Genomic DNA, 20,606 nt, shown 5'->3' with positions numbered 1-20,606 from the left:
CCCAATTAACAGACGTCTAAAGTGCTTTAGAAGTCGGATTGGCGGGATCAGACGTCTAAATAGAGTCAAAAAGTGACTTTTTAAATTTCTGGATTTAGGGTTTAGACGTCGGTTCCCCCAATTAACAGACGTCTAAAGTGCTTCGGAAGTCGGAGTGGCGGGATTAGACGTCTAAATGGAGTCAAAAAGTGACTTTTGAAATTTCTGGGTTTAGGGTTTAGACGTCGGTTCCCCTAATTAACAGACATCTAAAGTGCTTCAGAAGTCGGAGTGGTAGGATCAGACGTCTAAATGTAGTCAAAAAGTGACTTTTTAAATTTCTGGGTTTAGGGTTTAAACGTCGGTTCCCCCAATTAACAGACGTCTAAAGTGCTTCAGAAGTCGGTTCCCTTCATAACAGACGTCTAAATAGAATAAAAAATTATTTTTTTAACTTTTTCGTTTAGTTTTGGCGTCTATTCGGAGGAGCCGACGTATATGAGTATTTAAACGTCGGGCCCTTCCATAACCGACGTCTAAATAGTTGTTTTATTTACGAAAAATGCAACCGGTCATTTTTTACGTTGGATATTCGAGGGTCAGACGTTTAAATGGTGACCTTAAAGGTCTTTTTTGCACTAGTGTTTCCCCATTTCTTTGTTTTGAAGCTCATACACTAGCCCTAAGTGAAAAATCATGATTACCTTAACCTTAGGGAATTTTGGAGCATTGGAAGTGTTTTGGGAACAAGTGTGGTCTCCCTGGGGATTCTTATGAATTGGCTAGTTGGTTCCTCTTCTTGTTTTGTGTTTGTAAATATGTTGTGTATCTTGTCTCTTACAATTGTGTCCTAAAGAGAGAGAAAAGAAAAAAGAGACAAGATGAGAAATAAAAAAAATAGATTTTTTTTTTGTGAATAATGGAGTCAAGAAGATGATTGAATTAAAGGTTTTGGGTGTGATTTGATTGTGTTTTCACTTGTTCCCCATTGCTCATCTATTCTTTTTGGTTTGTAGCTTCTCCTCATCCATATTTATCCTCCCTTGTCCTTGGCCCCATTTCACTCATAAAAGACCTTTTGATTTGAACATGCATATGTTTTGAGTGTTGATATTAGAGGCTTGCCAAGACTGTTGTTGTTTGCTTTCTTGAGTGCATTGAATTGAAATTCTTTACCTTAGACACTTGAGAGAAACACGATAGTGCATTTGTGAGGTTCTGTTGCTTTTGGATTCACCTCTTGAGTTGATTAATCATTTTGCCATGTCTTGAATTGCTTAGATGATTTCATGAGTATCTGTTTTCTCCGATTCCTTCTGTGTTGGATATTGTCTACTGCTTTTCTTTGTCTAGATTTTTTGAGAACTATGTAATTTTATTTCTTTCCTTGTGAGTCTTTGTTTTCTGTGTGCTGAGTTTGTGTCGTACCCCTGATGTCCTCTGAACTATTCTTTGATTTGCGTCTTAATTTTGCCCAGCAGTGCAAAAGACTAAGAGTGGTCTATTTTGATGAGTCAATATTTTCTTGACTTTACTTAATTTATTGTACTAGATTTAGTTAGGGAATTGTGCTTAATTGTCCAATATTTCTCCATTTTTTCTAATTGTTCTTAATTGGACCAGAAATTCTTATTTTAATTAATTTGAATTATCTGAAGCTAATTATTTGCATTTTTAATTGTAGGAAAATTGTTGGATAATATTTTGGAACTTAAAGATAAATGTCTCATCAATTATATTTTAAACTAAAATGAGAAAGAAGGGTGCTACGTCCAGCAGCTCCCGGCCCACAATGGATAAAGGAATTCTTCGGCAGCAGCTTGGGAGGTGTCACGGCCTGGTTTGAAAGCACATTTAATTTCTTTTAGACAAAGTGCAATTCATTTTCTTGCTAAAAAAGGTGCACACGTTCAGGGACTTCATTTATTGGAAAAGAAGAGCGGGGCCCATGGACAAATTAAAATTGGTCCGTCCAGCAAAATTGGAGAGACATCTTTCTTTTTCTTCTAGAATGAAGCACGCTGGATTCATTATTTGAAGGGACATTGGGAACGTTGATTCATTCAAGAAGTGGAGTGTATGGTGATTGGAGAATTCAATTTCAATTGCGGAGAGGTGGCACACATTAAGGAAACGCTGAATCACTTGGGCTAGAAAGAAGCACACTGACTCAATTAAAAAAAGGTTGCACGTCCAGCAAGCTTGGGAAGTGCAAACGGATGAGCTGGAAAGTTGGACGGTGCTGGATCTTGGTAGCGGGATTCACTTGGGCTCTCACGCATGTCACAGCCTTGGTCCAGCAGCAACGGGCTTGGATGGACACCGAGATGGGGACACGCTGTAGCTGCTTGCTTCACTTTGAAATGGGAACATGGTCACAACCCATTGGGAGTGTCCAGCGAGGATGGAGAACGGTGTGCAGCAGCCACACACAAGAAGAAAAGAAAGGGGAGTGACGTCTAGCAACTATGCACACACGTCCAACGTGGGAGAGAAATGGGCAGCATGGCCTGGTCCAACATCCAGCCTTCACACGGACAGCAGGAGCAGCTTTGGATGCACGGTGATTGAATGTAGAAGGGCGTCCAACAAGCACGTCCAGCAACGTGAAAAAGCAAGTCCAGTAGAGAGCAGCGGATTCGGTCCAGCAACCCTTCAGGTCCAGCCGCTACAAGGGCATTCATGATTCTTTCTCACAAGGAGCGGAGGAGAGTGGAACGGTGATTTAAGAAGGAGCTGGAGCAAGGATGGAGGGCTACGGCTGAAGTGGAGCAGTGTTGAGGGGCACAGTGCTGTCACGTCCACAAGGGGAGAGCTCCAAATGAAAAAAAAGTCTTCTTTTATATTGTCTTCACGCTTAACCGAGAATGATTTTTATATTCTACATGTTGAATGCCGGCTAATGTTTTAAGCTATTTAACTGATTCTTCATTTGTGTTTTTTTAATGTTCATCATTATGGAAGTTCATTTTTGCTTTGAAGGTTTGATTGCATTTAATGATTCGTATTCAAGCTCATTTTGTTCATTTAATTCAACAATGAGCTTCGTTATGCATTTATGCTTGTTTCTGATTTCTCTATTGCGATTTAATTAGTTCCCACGTCTTGTTTTAGGACAATTCAATTTTCTGTTTTCGTTCACTATGTTGTTTACTTTGTTCGGCTTCTTTATCTTCTTGCATTTCCAATTTCCTCACTTGCTTTAGAGACCGTCCGGTCTCAATGTAGAATCGTTCAGTCATTTGTAGGATCGTTCGGTTTTCATGCTTTGTTTATTTATTTCAATGTTTTTCAATTATGTTTGGTTGTGTTTAATTTCCATTTTAATTTAATTCATTTCTAATCAAGAAAACACTTTCAAAACCCCCACACTACGTGTTTGACCTAAGTCTCAAACCACATTTGGTCCTTGAGAGACAACCTAGGAGTCACTTCCTAGCACTATACTGCATTCTTAATGCACATCAAATTTGTATGGGATGCGACAGCTCCATCAGGGAATCTCAAATTTGGAGTTCCGAACATCCATTTTAGACGTTCTTTAAGTCGTTTTTAAGGGGTATTTTTGACCTTTTTAGAGCTGTTGGTGAGAGTTTCAAGCCTTTTTTCCCTTGTCTAGTGTGGGTATCAAGCTATTATGACGAAAATTATGTTATTATGTGATTATTATTTCCAGATTTGTTATAAGTGAATTTTATCCTTGAATTACTTTGAGTATATAATATGTTAAATGATGATGATGATGATGATGATGATGAGTATGTTGTGATTTAAGTGAATGGTATTGAGGAACATAAGTCCATGATGCTCGTGGGGAGGTTTCATGGTGGTGCTTGATAATGTTGTTAGTATGAATGACCAGAGTTAAGTTTGGAGTTCATCCTACATTCTAATGATCATCCATGCTTAGTTAGAGAGTGATGAGTCATGTGGTGAGAATAGCAGGAGGTCCTTGTCTATGGCTTTTGTTTTTGTTAAAGACAATTGAAATGGACTAACCTTGTATGATAGCTAGGATTGAGTTAGTAGTATTACCATTACAGGTGCAGGAACCACTATAACTTGACATTCGTACTATATTCGGATGAGTCAGGTCTGTGCGTAATATATGTTGCTAGAATGTTTGTATACTTGGTTTGGTTTGATGATCTATGTAGAAATCATAGTCATTTTATAATGTTTCTATTTACACTAGCTTATCTTTTGTTTGTGCTTGGTTGTATGTTCTTGTGCTATGTGATTCTTGGTTATGATCATTTGATAGATGTGAGGAGAGGGTGAAGAGATATTTGTGAAGCTGGTGTTGGATGGCGAGACAACGAATATTTAGTTTTCTTTAAACTAGTTTCTAGATTTATAGTTTTTGTTCTAAGTTGAATTGGGCGAAGTCAAATTTATAATTATGTTTTGTATAATCCTTGTTTTGTTGACGGTTCTATCTTATTAATTATACTTTAAAATATTTAATTAAATTTAAAATATGTTACAAAAACTAAAAATAAAAACATTAGTAAAAATAATTTTATAAGAAAAATATTATTCAATTTTATATTGTAAAATAGTTACAGAAAAATTTAATTATAATTTTATAAATTTAAAGTTGTAAAATAAATATATTTTAGGCTTAATACCTCTTTTTGTACCTCTTTATAAGGAAAATGTTCAATTTCGTCCTACATTTTTCAAAAAGTTCAATGTGGTCTCAAGTTGTGTAAAAAGTGTCCAATTAAATCCTCTTTGGTCACGGCGTTAAATATTTAACGATCCAGTTGACAGCGTGGACAGATGTGTACAACGTGACTGTTTACCTTCGAAACGTGGCAGTGACAGTGTTTTTCATTAACTGAGAACGTGGCAGTGGCAGTGATTAAAATTTCTGACATCTATGGACTTCACAATATGCCCAAAGATAAAGAAGAGGCATGAGAAAGAATGTAATTTGTCTAGGTTTTGGCTGCCAAGGTAATGTTATCACCACAATTTATATACATTTTGTTATTTACGTTCATTGATGTGCTTTACTTCTTTCAGCTGGGTTGCACGAAAGATTTTTGAGGTTAGGCACACTTCATCTGTTGGGAACAAGTTCACAGTGGATCTGGACACTAAAGAGTGTAGCTGCACAAAGTGGATGATCAGTGACATCCCATGCTGTCATGCAATTGCAGCAATGAACTACTGTAATGTTCATCCAGACAATTTTATACCCACTTGCTTCAGAAGATCCACATATGAAGAGGTGTATGCGTCCATAATTTTTCCACTCAATGGTCCCCAACTATGGCAAACCACAAATTTCAATGATGTACTACCACCACTGATAAGGAAGTTGCCTAGCAGGCCAAAGAAAAAATGCAAGTTGGAGGCATGGGAGTTAACTAAGGACCACACTCAAATGCGTGTTGGAGGGCATAGGAAAAAGTGTACCATTTGCCATCAGACAAAGCACAACAAGAATAACTGCCCTTTACGGCCCCAACCACCAGAAGCAACCCAGCCACCAGAAGCAACCCAGCCACCACAAGTAACCCAGCCAACACAAACAACCTAGTCACCAGAAACAACACAACCAACCCAGCCACCTCCAAGTTCCCAATCGTCCCGTCGAACAAAAAAATTCAGAGTCAGAAGAAAAGATAGATAGATAGATGAATTGGTTTATTATGTGTTGTACTGTCTTTATTTTGGTGACAGACATGTATTGACTTTTTAGTATTTTGGTGACAGATATGTATTGACTTTTTAGTATTTTGGTGACAGACATGTATTGTCTTTTTGGATGAATTGGAGGTTATATGTATTCAATATCATGTACTTTGGTGACAAACCTTTACTGCCTTTATTTAATGAATCAAAGTGGTTTCATCATGTTTTAGTCAAAGCTTCTACTTAGATTTGTAATATGTGCCATTAGTCCTCATTCATATGCCTTATTGGGTTGACCAAATGGGGGACTGATTCGAATAATCTCTACTGAATTTAACTTCATCTATTGAATTTTTAAACCAAATGGGGGACTGATTCCAACAATTTGTACATTGCATTGCATAACTGATGTTAAACCAAAACACCTTCTCATTGTCAACGTACTTTTTTCAAGCATCCAAATACATAACAGGTATTAAGCCAACTTATAACAAACACCCAAATTCACGATCTAACTAAAATCAAACTAAACACAACTTGAAAATTACAAGGTCAACCACAATACACACACAAAGTTACAACTAACAACTTCATCATTTTCTGCAAATCCTTCACTGCATTTTCCAGCTCACTTATTCTCTTCAGAATTGTGCAATCTTTTTCATCCACGTTGTCTTCACAACACCACTTGAAAAAGTTACAACAGCTCCCAATTGAAGATCCACTATGTTATTCACCATGTTAGGGAATCTATGAACAAATGCATCAAATCAACTCAAGAAAACATTAACTGAGAAGGGTATACTTCAAACCTTGTAATGAGGACAACCCCAAAAATTTCTCCTAGCATTCTTCGTAGTTCTGGCCACTTTGATTACTGCAATATCACCACAGTAATAAGTAGGGATTAACCCACCTCCCCTACAAGCACCACCATGGGACGAACGAGAAGATCCTTTGGTCCAGCTTTTCGAAAACGAAGAACACCCTTAGGAACCCATTCCCAATCCTCAAAGACTAATTCGGAGGAAACCAAACCCTAACACTTTATTTAATGAAAATCACTGCCACTGCCACGTTCTCAGTTAATGAAAAACACTGTCACTGCCACGTTTTGAAGGTAAACAGCCACTTTGCACACATTTGTCCACGCTGTCAACTAGATCATTAAATATTTAACGCCGTGACCAAAAAGGATTTAATTGGACACTTTTTACCCAACTTGGGACCATATTGAACTTTTTAAAAAAGGTAGGACGAAATTGTAAATTTCCCTTATAAAGATGGACAAAAAAGGTATTAAACTAATATTTTATTCTTTAAAAAGGCCGTGCATTTGCAAGTTATAATACTGGTTAAAGACAACCTTTTAGTGTCTCCATCCGTTGGTTCGTAGGATCGGATGGATAATACACAGTACAACTATAACTGATAATAAAATATGACCCCTCAAAACAATTGAAAATATCTTCTTTTGTCTTCTTAGTAGTTGAAACCCTTGCACAACAACAAATAGTCTCAAGAGAGCGTAGCAAAGAGTTTATATCAAATGCACACAGCAACGATGAAAAGACGAGTAAGAATACCTATCGTCGTCATCCTTCTACTTATACAAACTTGCGCCGCCGCGCTCAGCTCCAACTGCCCTGCTTCCTCCTGCGGCAACATTCCCAACATAAGTTACCCCTTTCGACTCAGCGGTGACCCATCTCACTGCGGCGACACGAGGTACCAATTGCAGTGTGAGAACAACGCAACTCTTCTTACCCTGTTTTCTGGTAAATACAGAGTCCAAGAAATCGATTACAAGAGATACAAAATCCGAGTGAGTGATGCGGAGGACGGTACCTGCTCCTCCATGCCTCGCTATTTCTTGCAGTCCGGCAATTTTAGTAACGATTTAATTGGTCCTGGGACGGATCTGCTGAAATTGGAACCATTTTTTCAACCGTCGATAGCGTATTTCAACTGCAGCTATCCAATCGCTGATGATCCTAGATATGTTGCTGTTGAAGCCAGTGGTTGCGACCTGAGAGGACACGTGTATGCTTTTGTTAGGGATTCGCAAAACGGTTTTGGTGTGAAGGACATCAAAGTTGGGTGCCAGCTGATGGTGGCTACTTTTGCTGGTGTGGGAGAGCACAAGTCCAACGAAGCAATTTCGTACAGTGAAATCTACAAAATGCTTTCGCAGGGATTTGAACTCTCTTGGTTGTATGTTATCTGTGAAAATCGATGCGGAAAGGGAGTAGATTGTAGTGTTGATGAATCCACACATGAAGTTCGGTGCCAGCAAGACTGCCGTTATATCTATGAAGAACCTAACTCAGTCACATACGAATGCAGCAGCGGTAATTACACCATTTCACTTGATCTGTGTCTATATTTGGTTAAATTATTATTTCAGTTTGTTTTATTGATCAAAAGTTGTTTTATTAATTTTCGTAATCATTTGTAGCTATTAATAAAATGATTTTTCTCTATAATTATTTTGAAATGGTTTTAGATTTAGCTTATTTATTACGTTTTTTTTTTATCACCACAGTCTGTTTTATTAATTTTATTGTTTATATTAAACTATTTGCGATAAATTTAATTATCCTTAAAGTTAATAAAAAATTATTTCATAATTACTTTTTCTATATTAATTTTCAATAATTTTAATGAACATTTTAATAATTATTTTTATTTTAATAGTTGTTATAATGTCTAATTTTTAATTATTTTTATTATTTTAAAAAAAAAGATACACATGTGAATAGAATGTGTTTATGTTCCCATTGATATTAATATAGACATCTATTTAAGTAATTCATTTAGTGGATGAGCTACTAGTCTTCCTATCAAGTTGAACATAGACAACTTGTTAATTAAATACTGGTTCACCTCATTTATGAATACCTCCCATAAGTCAATCTGTCCAATTTATAATAATAATAAAATTTAAAATTTTTATTTTATAACATTCATTTAAATGAACAAATTTATTAATGAGAAAAGTATATTAGTAAATTTAGTCTACCTTTCATTTAAATATTTTTTTATTAATAATATAAAAATTAAGTTTATAAAATAACTAGTAATAATGAAAACATATATTCTAATTTTTTTAGATGCTTAAAATCTTAACAAAATTACATTATAAAAAGTTTTAATAGAACTTTTTTAAAGGGTAGTGGTCCAACTGTGCTCCGTATGGTCGGCTAAGTCGGCAAAGTAGCATTAAATGAGATGAAATTTCCACCTCCAATTATTTGATGATAGTCTGTCTTACATTGTTATCCATGCTTCTTTCTTTCACATTTTATGATGATATAATTAAATGAAAATTATAATATTCTCTCTTATACTTGAATAATTAAATTGAATTTTTTATTCAGAAAATGATTAAAATAGAATAACAAGTAATTTAGTTTTTGTATTTTCTTTGTTTGGTAAAGTAGACATATTTGCATTTTAATATGTTTCATATTTTTTTTTTAGCACTATGTTAGGTATTTTTGTTTTATATACATGCACAACTTTTGGAGAGGGCTGGTACCGTTTCACATAATTGAAGAAGAGACCTCCCTCTTAAAAGTATTGGGATTCCTGTACATTCTTATTTTGTTGAAAGTAGCTTCATCACCATTGAATTAATCCTTTATTTTTTTTGTAGGAATAAATAAAATACATAAATGGAAGCAAACTATATATTGAGAAATTGAATATTTAAAAATGATTCAACTAAATTAAATATAGATTATATGATTTTTTTTTAAAAAAAAAAAACTAAAATAGATTACAAATTGAATGAACTGACCACGTTATGGTGAATTCTAAATTGCATTTATCAACACTTATGCCTAACATGTTCGACAGGTGTTATTACATAGTTAAAAGATATGAAGGTCTTAAATAAATAAATATATTCTGATTGGAAGTTTTAATTATAAAGTAAAATTATTCTGCAATGTCTTTATGTAAGATCTTACAAAGTTCTTCTAAATCTTCTTTCAGTTCCCTGAATTTCATTCTCATGTTTTTCAGGTAGTAATGCAAACATAATATACGTAATAGGTAAGTTTCTATCCTTGTTTATTCCATTGTTAGGTTATTTTCCTTTATACATTTATATATAATCTAGTCCTTTACCTCCTTGTTCCTTAGATTCTACTGGTTTGGTTTTTATCCTTTCAGTTTGTTGACATCGCAAAACTTTCTTGCAGTTTTATTTTGCATTGGTCTTTATAGAGGTAACTTTCTTTTCTTCCTAGCATGTACCTTCGTTTCTATAATGATCACATTTATTATATTATTATTTCTTACAAGAAAACATTTATTATATTATTTAATACATTTTTATCAAGATTAATCTAAATAAGATATTTAAAATGTTGAAAACTAATCAAAGAGATTAGTTTCATATAACCGTATTAACTGTCATCTAGACAGTTTATATACTGGTGCATTTATGTAATGTGAAGTGGTGGAATGAGAAAATCAGTACCTGTTTTCTCTGCATATTTCTTTCCCTCTATTTTTTGTACATCATAAAATATTTTGATTTGGATGCGGGTGATGTAAATTTATGTTCGAGTGCTAGTTCGATGTAAATATGTTATATCGAACCTAGATGCACGAAACTCAAAGTGCATAAAAAATAGGAAAAAAAGTCCAAATTTTATAGTAGAGTATACACTGACCGACATAAATTTTGGACATATTTTTTAATAGCATTTGATTTTAACTTCAAACAAAAACCTGAAAAAACAATAATTCTCAATACAATATAATTTTCTAACTATTTGAATAGAAAATTCTAATCTAGCATATAAAGAAGTCAAACAAGAAAATTACTTAACCTACTCTATATATTTGGAGAAGGAAATTTGATCACTATTCTCTTATTTACTTTACGTCTTATGCAACACCCCTACATATAAAGAAGTCCCACTTATTTTTCTTCAAAACTTTCTCCCCCTCTCACCTAGCGAGACCAGTTGGGAGTTTTCCAAAAACTCAAGCTCGCCTAACACAGTCTCACTTGCTCAACAAGCTACCCTAGAGGTACACTCGTCCAACGTGCCATGAGTCACCAACTACCAATTCCTTATGAGCTTCTTTGGATATCACAGATTTATTTTTGCTTGACAGGAAACCAACTCACTCAATGACCAAACCTTGGATCAAAAACCTAACTAGTTCGCTCAGTGAAACCAATGGCTCGGCGACCAACCACCCTATGCTTTCTCGATTTTTGTAAAAGTATTTTTGCCGAACAACTAAATCCTTGTGAACCAATTTATCTAGGCTCACCCTATGAGTGGAACGACTGGAGCTATATGGAAATTTAATTTTTCATTTTTGCCTAATGACTAACTAGTTGGTCCAATGAGTTAGTATAAATTCAAAACCCTAACACATACACCAATTTTCTTAGTTGCCTTCAACATGCATTTGTTTTATATCTTTTACAATCCATAAAAAGGCACAAATCAACTAAAAAATAGATCACCATGAGCCAATGTCCAAACTAATATACTTAACCTTAATTTGTCCTTAATCACATAATATCATTCAATTCACAACCACCAATATTCAACAAAGAAACGAACATTATCACATCTCAATTCAAACAACATCACTACCCATCATAAATGTATTTCACTTCATCTTCTGAACCAATCACAATTAATCAAAACAATCAAGTTGAGTAGCAAGGTTCACTTACTTGTATTTAGGCTACTATCTCAAAAGGCTATATAAACTCTATGTCACAAAAGAAAAGTCCGATTATTAATTTGAACGCATCCTAACAACCTAACCAAACCAAATAGGGATTCATCTGAAGTATTTTTTGACACATGCATTAGTATAACAATCCTCGGACAAACAAATTCTCAAAATGACTCGAGAAAAGGGTAAAGGATCTTCAAACAAACTGATAGATTGGTTAGAAATTTAGAAAGAGTGTAAAGTAGGAAAAAAGGCTTTTTTCTAGAGAGAGATATCATCTTTTATAAAATGAATCGTCATTAACTAATTTTCTATTTATAGCTCAAGCTTTTTAATAATAAAATAGTCAAGTTTCATTTATAAAAAACTACTTCTACTCTTAGGTATTTTTTAGATCTTACATCATGCTACGATAATGGAGATTAATTATTGAAGACCTGAAACAGTTAAGTTACATTAATATGTAGTAGTAATTTAACATAACTTCCAAGGCATCAGGTAAGGAAATGTATAATTGGAAATCAATAATATTAACTTGAAATACTCTAAAGTCTCATCGTAGCTACATAACCTTCCTTCTCAAATTGGGTATATGGTCAAAAGATTTGGTATGGAATCATTCTACCATGTCATCATCATCAACATGTTGTCCCAGAACTTACTTATCATGACGGAAAAAATCCTAAACAAAGGAAAAACGTTTGGGTCAACATTGATATAAATTATTATAATAAAAACGAAAAAAACAATGTAATACTTGTGCTCATGTTAAAGCCTTCCCAACCAATGGAACCTCTGTATTATGTATGGGCACTCAAGCAACAACATCTTGAACTTCATCAATCACAACATGTGGCTAGTCAGACTGCAGAGGGACATTATGGATGGTTAACCCTCCCTCTATTTGTTGTCCAATTGCGACTACACTTAGGGGATATCTTCAAGATATAACTCACACTGATTTGTTACACTAGTGTAACTATGATCTGCTAAAGGATCTACAACAACACATGACCCTTTGGTACTCACTCAAACAACCTTAGAAAATGTAGAAGTTATTCCTTGAGTTTCTGCTAAGAATGAGCAAGGGACTATAAATTCTCATCAATCTTTTTGCTTCAAGGATTGCCAAATTTGATAAGTTTTTTTTTTTTCAAACTACATCTCAATTTTATGCAAGACATCCTGAGTGCAAGATTTGACAGTTCTTAATGGTGGTGGGCTAAAGTAATCTCAGAGTCCTATGCCCCACCAGTATTGCACAAACGTCTTGGATTCTTTGGTCTTACTTTGCCCATCGTCAAAATATCATCTTGACCACGAGGAATAAATGAGCTTGTGTGCAAACTGAGAAGTCATTTGCCTGATCTGGTACAAGCAACCTTACACATCTCATAGAGGTCAGTAGACTCTAGCCTGTCTCTGCTTGAGCCTTCTTGAGGCTCTAACAATGTATACACACACCCTCATGATAGTAGGTAGAGTGCATCATTTAGTTTTTGTCGGTTTTGGGCGGCCAATCTCTTTTTCTGCAACAAAAAATAAAAAATGAGACAACAAGAAGTGTACCTATACTTTTGTTTCATTAAAACAATTGTAAAAAACTAACCTGCCAAGAATCACCCAACCAACTAACATGAAATTCCGTCAAATCCTCCTGACGGATCTAGTACTTGACACGAGGACTATTGATCTTTATGTTTTCTAAATGCATATTCCTGTGTTAAGAAATTCTTGAAGTCCGTCCATTAGGTGGCAGTGGCAGATGAGATCATCTTTTTTACCACCTTCATGTTCGAAATATCAAAATTTTGTTGTAGAAACAAACTTTAATCAATTTCCTATAAATGTAGATTAATAATGAAATTAACTAATATCATGTTCACATACTTAATATCCTTCCACGTGAGATTCTTCTTTGTCTCTTCAACCTTATCCCAAGTAGGAATGACAATAGAAACATGTCATCAAGTAATAAGTGCCAAATAGCCACTAAACTTAGCAGCATTTGAGCGTGAACATAGACAAGGATTAAAATTAAACCATTGAAATTTAATTAAATATTCAAAATTTAAAACTTAAGCATCTAAATAACATAGACAAGGATGAACAAAAATAATCAAATGGAGATGTTCATATGTTCCTGTGATTGAGATCCCTAAAAACAATGACGATATCTTGTTCAAAAACAAAATTGACGTTTAAACTGCTTATCTCAATGAAGAATCCAACCATTTTATGACATCAAAGTTAGGTCCTCAAAGTCAAAGGAATAAGAAAGGATAAAATTGTAGTACAAGCCTACAAGAAAGAGATTAAAAATGAAATTATGAAGGGCTTTGAGATCGGGAGAATCAGTCTATCAATGAGTTGAGTTAATCATATAAAAGATCACAACACTACCTTCAACCTAAAAATTTAAGTCAATGATTTTTGTGAATCTTTCTCTTTGGATATTGCTTATCTCATTCATAGAGTAGGACTTCCAACTCTACACATGAATGTCTAATAATTTTCTCATAAGTGAGTCCTTGTCCCCACATTGGACAATTTAATTGATATATAATTTTAACATTGTTGTGAATAGTTGTTATTAATTGTAAGCATTGTAACATGATGATAGAAATAAGAAATAGTTTTCAACACAACCATAATAAATTTTTTAACCATGCAGGATTGATGCGAAATTTTGGCTTGAATAAAGCTACAGGATATGATGGTGATATAGCAGCTGAAATAGGAAAAGGTGTCGGAAGGTATATCTTACCGTACTTTATAATACGATTTATATTTGGTGTGGTAGTTTTTGCTGTGTTGTTGATATATAAAGGGGGAAGAAGACATAAATCAAAGTATGAAAATATTGAAGCTTTTCTACAAGAAAATACCCTCGCGCCAATAAGATACTCATATAAAGAAATAAAGCACATGACGAGGGGTTTTAAGGAAAAGTTAGGTCAAGGAGGATTTGGCTTGGTATACAAAGGAAAGCTGCGTAGTGGGTCATTTGTTGCGATAAAGATGTTGAGTAAATCAAAGTCTGATGGGCAAGATTTCATTAGTGAAGTTGGTACTATTGGAAGAATACATCATACAAATGTGGTGAGACTTATTGGATTTTGTGTGGAATCATCAAATCATGCTCTTGTTTATGAATTCATGCCTAATGGTTCTCTTGATAAATATATTTTTTCCAAGCAAGATATTATCTCTTTAACTCAGAGACAAATATACGAGATTTCTCTTGGAGTGGCTCGTGGTATTGCTTATTTGCATGAAGGTTGTGACATGCAAATTTTACATTTTGATATCAAGCCACATAACATCCTTTTGGACGAAAACTTTGTCCCAAAGGTTTCAGACTTTGGCTTGGCAAGACTTTATCCTACAGACAAAAGTATTATCACTTTGACTGATGTCAGGGGAACACTTGGATACATGGCGCCCGAGTTGTTTTATCATAATTTTGGAGGAGTGTCATACAAGGCAGATGTTTATAGTTTTGGAATGCTTTTGATGGAAATGACAAATAGAAAAAGAAACTTTAATCCACATGCAAATGATTCAAGTGAATTTTTTTTTCCTCTTTGGATATACCATCAATTGAGTGGGGAAAATGAGATAGAAGGAGAAAATGTTACCAAGCAAGAATACAATGATGAGATAAAGAAGATGTTTTTAATAGCATTATGGTGTATACAACTGAAGCCAAGTGATCGTCCTCCCATGATCAAAGTAGTGGAGATGTTGGAAGGAGAACTTGAGAATATTGAAATGCCTCCAAAACCTTCTCTCTATCAGATAAATGATCACAAAACTAAATCCTACGAAACCTCTTCAAATGATTATAGTGGATCGACAAGTTATACTGAGGAAAGCATTGTTCATATTTCTCATATTTCTTCTGAATTTTCTACTTGATATTTGTAATGGCTAATAAATCGATTTACACGATGTTTCTTTTGAAAGACACTACTTACTTCTTTATATTTCCAATTTAAAGTTTATTTAACAATTGAAGATCTCACGCTCTAAGTAGTATTACGAATTTAAATATAACATACATTTTATTGATTCAAAAGTAATATTAACAAAATAGTAATTTTATTATAATATTTTAATATTCTATAACGTTAACTACCTTTATGTTGATTGTCCTACTCGCCAAATACATTATTTATACTAACTTTTTACTATGCAAGAAAAATAAATTTAAGTAAAAGAAGTCCTTATCATACCAAATGAAAATCTCATTGTATTTGTTAGTTAGATTTTAAGTTCTCGTTTTTCTGACAAGTTCTTTGAATATACTTATCAACAACGTTATATTTTGTTATACTCATAATTTTTTGAGAATTATAGCAGCTATAACAGACATTTTTAACGGGCGGTAACCTTCATTTGCAATTAAAATCGTGGTAGTTTGCATAACGTTTAGTGCTAAGTGCCTTTACACAAAACATGTATGACCACTTTCACTAAGCTCACGGAATTATATATTAAAAAAAAAAGTTAAACGTTCCTGTGTGGTTTTTTCTCATTTAAGTTCAAGTATTATCGGTTTCTTGAATTTAGTCCTTAAAAAGTGAAAAATTGACTCAATTGAGTCCTTACTGTTAAATTGGGTTAACGGAATTAAGTTTTTTATGACCTAGGACGTTGATGTGGAGAGTTTTTTAAACGTGATATTCACATACGTGAAATTTGATAACATTTAACATTTTAAAAATAGGAATTTCTAAGATGGGAAATAGGGTTCACTGAAATTGAAATTGGGATTAAAAATATGAAACATAGTGTATTGCAACCTTGCGCGTTGGGATTAAAAATATGAAACAGAGTGTATTGCAACCTTGCGCGAAGTCATTAGTGGAGACGATATTTGCTTAATTAGGGCTTTGGAGCTTCGTCATTGGAGTAAGCGTTGGTACCTTTAGGTTCGACGTGAATCGCGAAGTTCAACGTGTATTGCAAGTGGTTGGAGTGAAATTTCATGGAAGGTTAGTATTTGTACTATAGATAGATTTGAATTTAATATTCAATGCTTTTTGTTGTTATCTGACCATGCTTTTTTGAATGTGGGGTTGGGGTTGTCCGAAAATGTATTGTATGCATATTGCGATTGTGGTCCCCCATGTCTCCCATAGTTAAAGTTCCTTTGTTTTGTCTTTATCAATTGATATTCGTTTTAATATACGATGTTTTTTTTCGTTTTACGGTTATTTATAGGTGTAGAATATTGTTGATTATGTTGTCTGTGATGGAGGATGATATATAGGTTGTTATTCACCATGGGGGGAAGTTCGCGAACGACGAGTCCCTCAAGTATGAAGGGGAAATTGATACTATGTATTTTGACCCTGACTTTTGGAGTTACTTTGTTTTAGTGAGTGTGGTAAAAGGGCTTAGGTATGATGGATTTAAGGATTTGTGGTTTTCTGTTGGATGTGGTCCTGTATTAGATGATAGGCTATAAGCCTTGTGTGATGATGTAGGACTCCTGCATATGGTGAATTTAGTTAGGTTAAATGGTTAGGTTCATTTATATGTTGTGCATACTATGTCTCAACCTGATGTCATTCACATGACTGAATATAATGTTGATGAAGGAGGTGAGGAAGTTGCACCTGAGATGCATGAGGGTGGTGAGGGTGTAGTGGTGGATGAAAGGACAGAAGAAGATGATGGTGGTGTAATTGAACAGTTTGGTCAGGCCATAGATGATGGTGGTGTCACACAACAATTGGATGAGGGGGTAGGTGCTGAGGGTGAGAGGATACAAGTTGATGATGGTCAGGCCGAGATAATAGAAGCAGATGATGTTGAGGGTGAGAGAATATAAGTTGATGAAGGTCATGGTGAGGGACGAAAGTAGATGATGTTGAGGGTGAGAGAATACAAGTTAATGAAGATAATGATGATAGGACAAAAGTAGATTATGTTGAGGGTGAGAGAAAAGAAGTTGATGAAGGTCATGGTGAGAGGACAGAAGCAGATAATGTTGTGGGTGAGAGAATATAAGTTCATGATAGTCATGGTGAGGTTGAGGGGAGAGAAGCACATGATGGTGAGGTGAGAGGTTAGAAGTCCAAGATGTTGAGGGTGAGAGGATACAATTACATGATGGTGAGGCTGACAGAATAGAAGTAGAAGAGTTGGAGGACATACAAGTACAAGTTCATGAATGAAGTATATTAGATGATGATGATAATGGTGAGGTGAATAGTATGGATGAGTTAGTTAACATAAATGTCCAGTGTGACTTCAGAGAAAGTGAAAGTTGTGGTAATATGGAGGTTGAAGTTGAATCTGTTTTACTTGGAATAGAGAGGTCAGATTTAAGTGTTGTTTCTGAGTTAGATTTGGAAGAAGATGACATTAGTGATACTAGTTTGTTTAATGATAAATGAGAATCTGAGAACTTAACCTCTCTTAACATCAGTGATGAAGAAAGTGATGGTGAATAGGGTTATGGGAATTTTGTTACATTTACTATGCCAAAAAATATGGTTGATTTCAATTGGGAAGTGGGAACATATTTTGGGCACAAACAAGACATTTTGGATGCCATCAAAACCTATGCACTAGAGAATGGAAAAAATATCAAATTTGTTAAAAATGATAAGAAAAGAATAAGGCTTAAATGTGTGGGAGCAAAAGGACAATGTCCTTGGATGACATATTTTGGTTACATGGACGCAATAGATACATGGCAATTGAGGATTATGGTGGACAGGCACACATGCAGTAGGGAGCACAAGTTGCGTCCATTGAATGCATAATGGCTAAGTAAAAAATTGGAAAAAACAGTAAGAGAAAGAGAGTTGATATTAGAAATAAAATTAGTAGGAAATGGAACATAGGAATATTTAAAAATATGGCTTACCGAGCGAAAGCCTATGCTTCAGACGAAGTGGAAAGGTCCTTTCACTATGCGATATAATAGAATTTATGATTATGCTCATGAGCTATTAGCAAGAAACCCAGGGTCCACAATCAAGGTCAAAGTTGAGGAAAATGATGGAAAGCCAATATTCAAGAGGTTCTACGCATGCCTCAAGGAATGCAAAGATAGCTTTGTCTCATGCAGGCCAATCATTGGCCTTGATGAAGCCTTTTTGAAAGGCAAACATCGTGGTGAGTTGTTAACTGCTATTGCTCGAGATCCAAATGATCAAATTTTGCCACTTCATATGCCATTGTAGAGGTCGAGAACAAGGAGACTTCGACATGGTTTATGGAGCTACTCATTGAAGACGTAGGTGGACCTGAGATGTGTTCTTCACTTACATTGATATCAGATCAACATAAGGTAAATTGCATTATATTTTATTATCTTTTATCTTATATCCATATCTTGAAATCAATATCATCTAACTTATTGTTGACTCGTTGACAAGGACTGTTACCAATTGTACAAGATCTACTTCCTGGAGTTGCACACAAATTTTTTGTAAGGCATTTATATGCAAACTTCAGGAAGAAATTCCCTGGAAAGAATCTTAAGAACCTTATATGGAGGGCAGCTACAACAACTCATCCATAGAAATGGGAGAAGGAGATGAGAAGTATAAAAGAGGTCAACCAAGATGTCTTTCGCCACTTGATAGTTATTCCTCCAAGGTTTGTAGTAGTTCACTTTAGTTTTCTTTTACTTTCTGATAAATTTATATAATGATTGTATGTCTTACATCTTCAATGAAGCTATTGGTTAAGATCAAGGTTCACAAGCACAACTCAATGTGATACCTTGGTTAATAACATGTTAGAAGCCTTTAATAGTGTTTTGGTTCATACGAGAATAAAATCAATAATTACAATGTTGGAGGAAATCAGACTTTACATGATGAAGAGATGGGTCACTAATAGGTCAAGGGTAAGGTCATTTCAATCATCAATTTGTCCAAAAATACTCAATAGACTACAAAAGGAGGCACAACTAACAAAGTATTGGATTCCCAAGTATTGAAAAATTATGGGATATGTATTTCTTTCTTTATTTGTTGCACAACTGCTTTGCATTACTAATGTTGCCTTATGTTCACAGCTGGTTTGCACAAAAGCCATTTGAAGTCAAACATCTATCAAAAAGTAGGGACAAGTTTGTGGTCAACATAGATGAATATTCTACTCCTGTAGAAAATGAAGCATCACTGGAATACCTTGTGTTCATGCATCGGCAACAATGAGGTTTCTCAACATAGATGGAGAGGACTACACACCTTCTTCCTTTCAGAAATCAATGTATGAAGAAATTTACTCCTCTATTATCTATCCTATTAATGGAAACAACCTCTGGGAGATAACCCAATATCCTTATGTCATGCCTCCATCAAAAAGAAAGTTTCCTAGTAGACCTAAGAAGAAAAGGAGGTTAGAGTAGTCGGAGTTGAAGAAAAATACCACCAGAATGACAAAAGGTGGAATGTTGAAGAGATGTAGCCTGTGTAAGGAAGTGGGCCATAACAGAACACATTGTCCCAAGAGAAATGAAGAACCTGTTGTGCAGCCACAAGGAGAAGAACCCATTTCATTGTTTGAGGGTCAATCACATGTTTTATGAACAATGTTTTATGTTTTGTGAAGCGAAATGTAATAGATCAAAGGAAATGTAATACATTACAACATTGTTTTATGAACAATGTTTTATCTTTTAGTATTCTGTATATTGGTATTTGTATCAATAATGGATGACTACATTTTGGTAGTAATATTGCATATGTTATTATGTCCATGATGTGCCATTAACTGATGTTGTACAACTTATGTCTCACAAAGTTATGTTTGGAAAAGACCACAAAAGTTTCTTCTGTACAAATTTTCATCAATTTTCTTTTGATTTAGCCATTGTGATGGCTTTTGGTTACTGTTTTTTCCCTCCCAAGAGAAAACTCACTCTACTGAAGTGGATTTTGAAGAACAGAAAAAAAATTGGAGGCAGACTGTGTTACTGATTCTGAATCCAGATTATTGCATGTTCATAGTTTTAAAAATTGAGCCAAATAAAAAAAAATAATTTGACTACAAGTGTCAACTCTATATTGATCTAAAGATTAATTAACAAGCTCTTTTCAGTTTCAGAGATTTTTGGATATACTGAGAATTAAAGTCTATTGTCACTATCAGCCATAAGGTCATACGTTTTTCAATGGGACCGAGAAAATATGTACAAAAGTTCCAAGTGTATAGAATAATCATTTTTGAGCTTGTTCTTATATAAAGACAGTCTTCTTCAAAAAACGTAACCACAATATACCAAATCG

General features: G+C 34.6%; 1 protein-coding gene and 2 long non-coding RNA genes across 3 annotated transcripts; 2 read left to right on the top strand and 1 right to left on the bottom strand.

Moving 5' to 3' along the window:
* Nucleotides 1-6,036: 6,036 nt before the first annotated feature.
* Nucleotides 6,037-6,845, bottom strand: LOC148205064 (uncharacterized). The gene is made up of 2 exons (XR_015783096.1): nt 6,438-6,845; nt 6,037-6,349 (listed from the first exon to the last, which is right to left on the bottom strand). It is a non-coding gene; the product is annotated as an uncharacterized LOC148205064 (long non-coding RNA).
* Nucleotides 6,846-7,021: 176 nt separating this feature from the next.
* LOC124838999 (rust resistance kinase Lr10-like) lies at nt 7,022-15,358 on the top strand. The gene is made up of 4 exons (XM_088102546.1): nt 7,022-7,976; nt 9,655-9,684; nt 9,834-9,860; nt 14,018-15,358. The coding sequence occupies exons 1-4, from the start codon at nt 7,175-7,177 to the stop codon at nt 15,262-15,264; spliced, it is 2,106 nt and encodes a 701-aa protein (XP_087958672.1). The 5' UTR covers nt 7,022-7,174; the 3' UTR covers nt 15,265-15,358.
* A 2,456-nt stretch (nt 15,359-17,814) lies between these two features.
* Nucleotides 17,815-20,075, top strand: LOC148205063 (uncharacterized). Its single transcript, XR_015783092.1, has 2 exons — nt 17,815-18,655; nt 18,744-20,075. It is a non-coding gene; the product is annotated as an uncharacterized LOC148205063 (long non-coding RNA).
* Nucleotides 20,076-20,606: the final 531 nt, after the last annotated feature.

Source organism: Vigna umbellata, chromosome 1 (assembly GCF_029865625.1).
Source record: "Vigna umbellata cultivar VRB3 chromosome 1, Vumbellata_1.0, whole genome shotgun sequence".
Lineage (NCBI taxonomy): Eukaryota > Viridiplantae > Streptophyta > Magnoliopsida > Fabales > Fabaceae > Vigna > Vigna umbellata.
The sequence above is the reverse complement of the archived record's forward strand: the minus strand, read 5'-3'. Positions and strand labels throughout refer to the sequence as shown.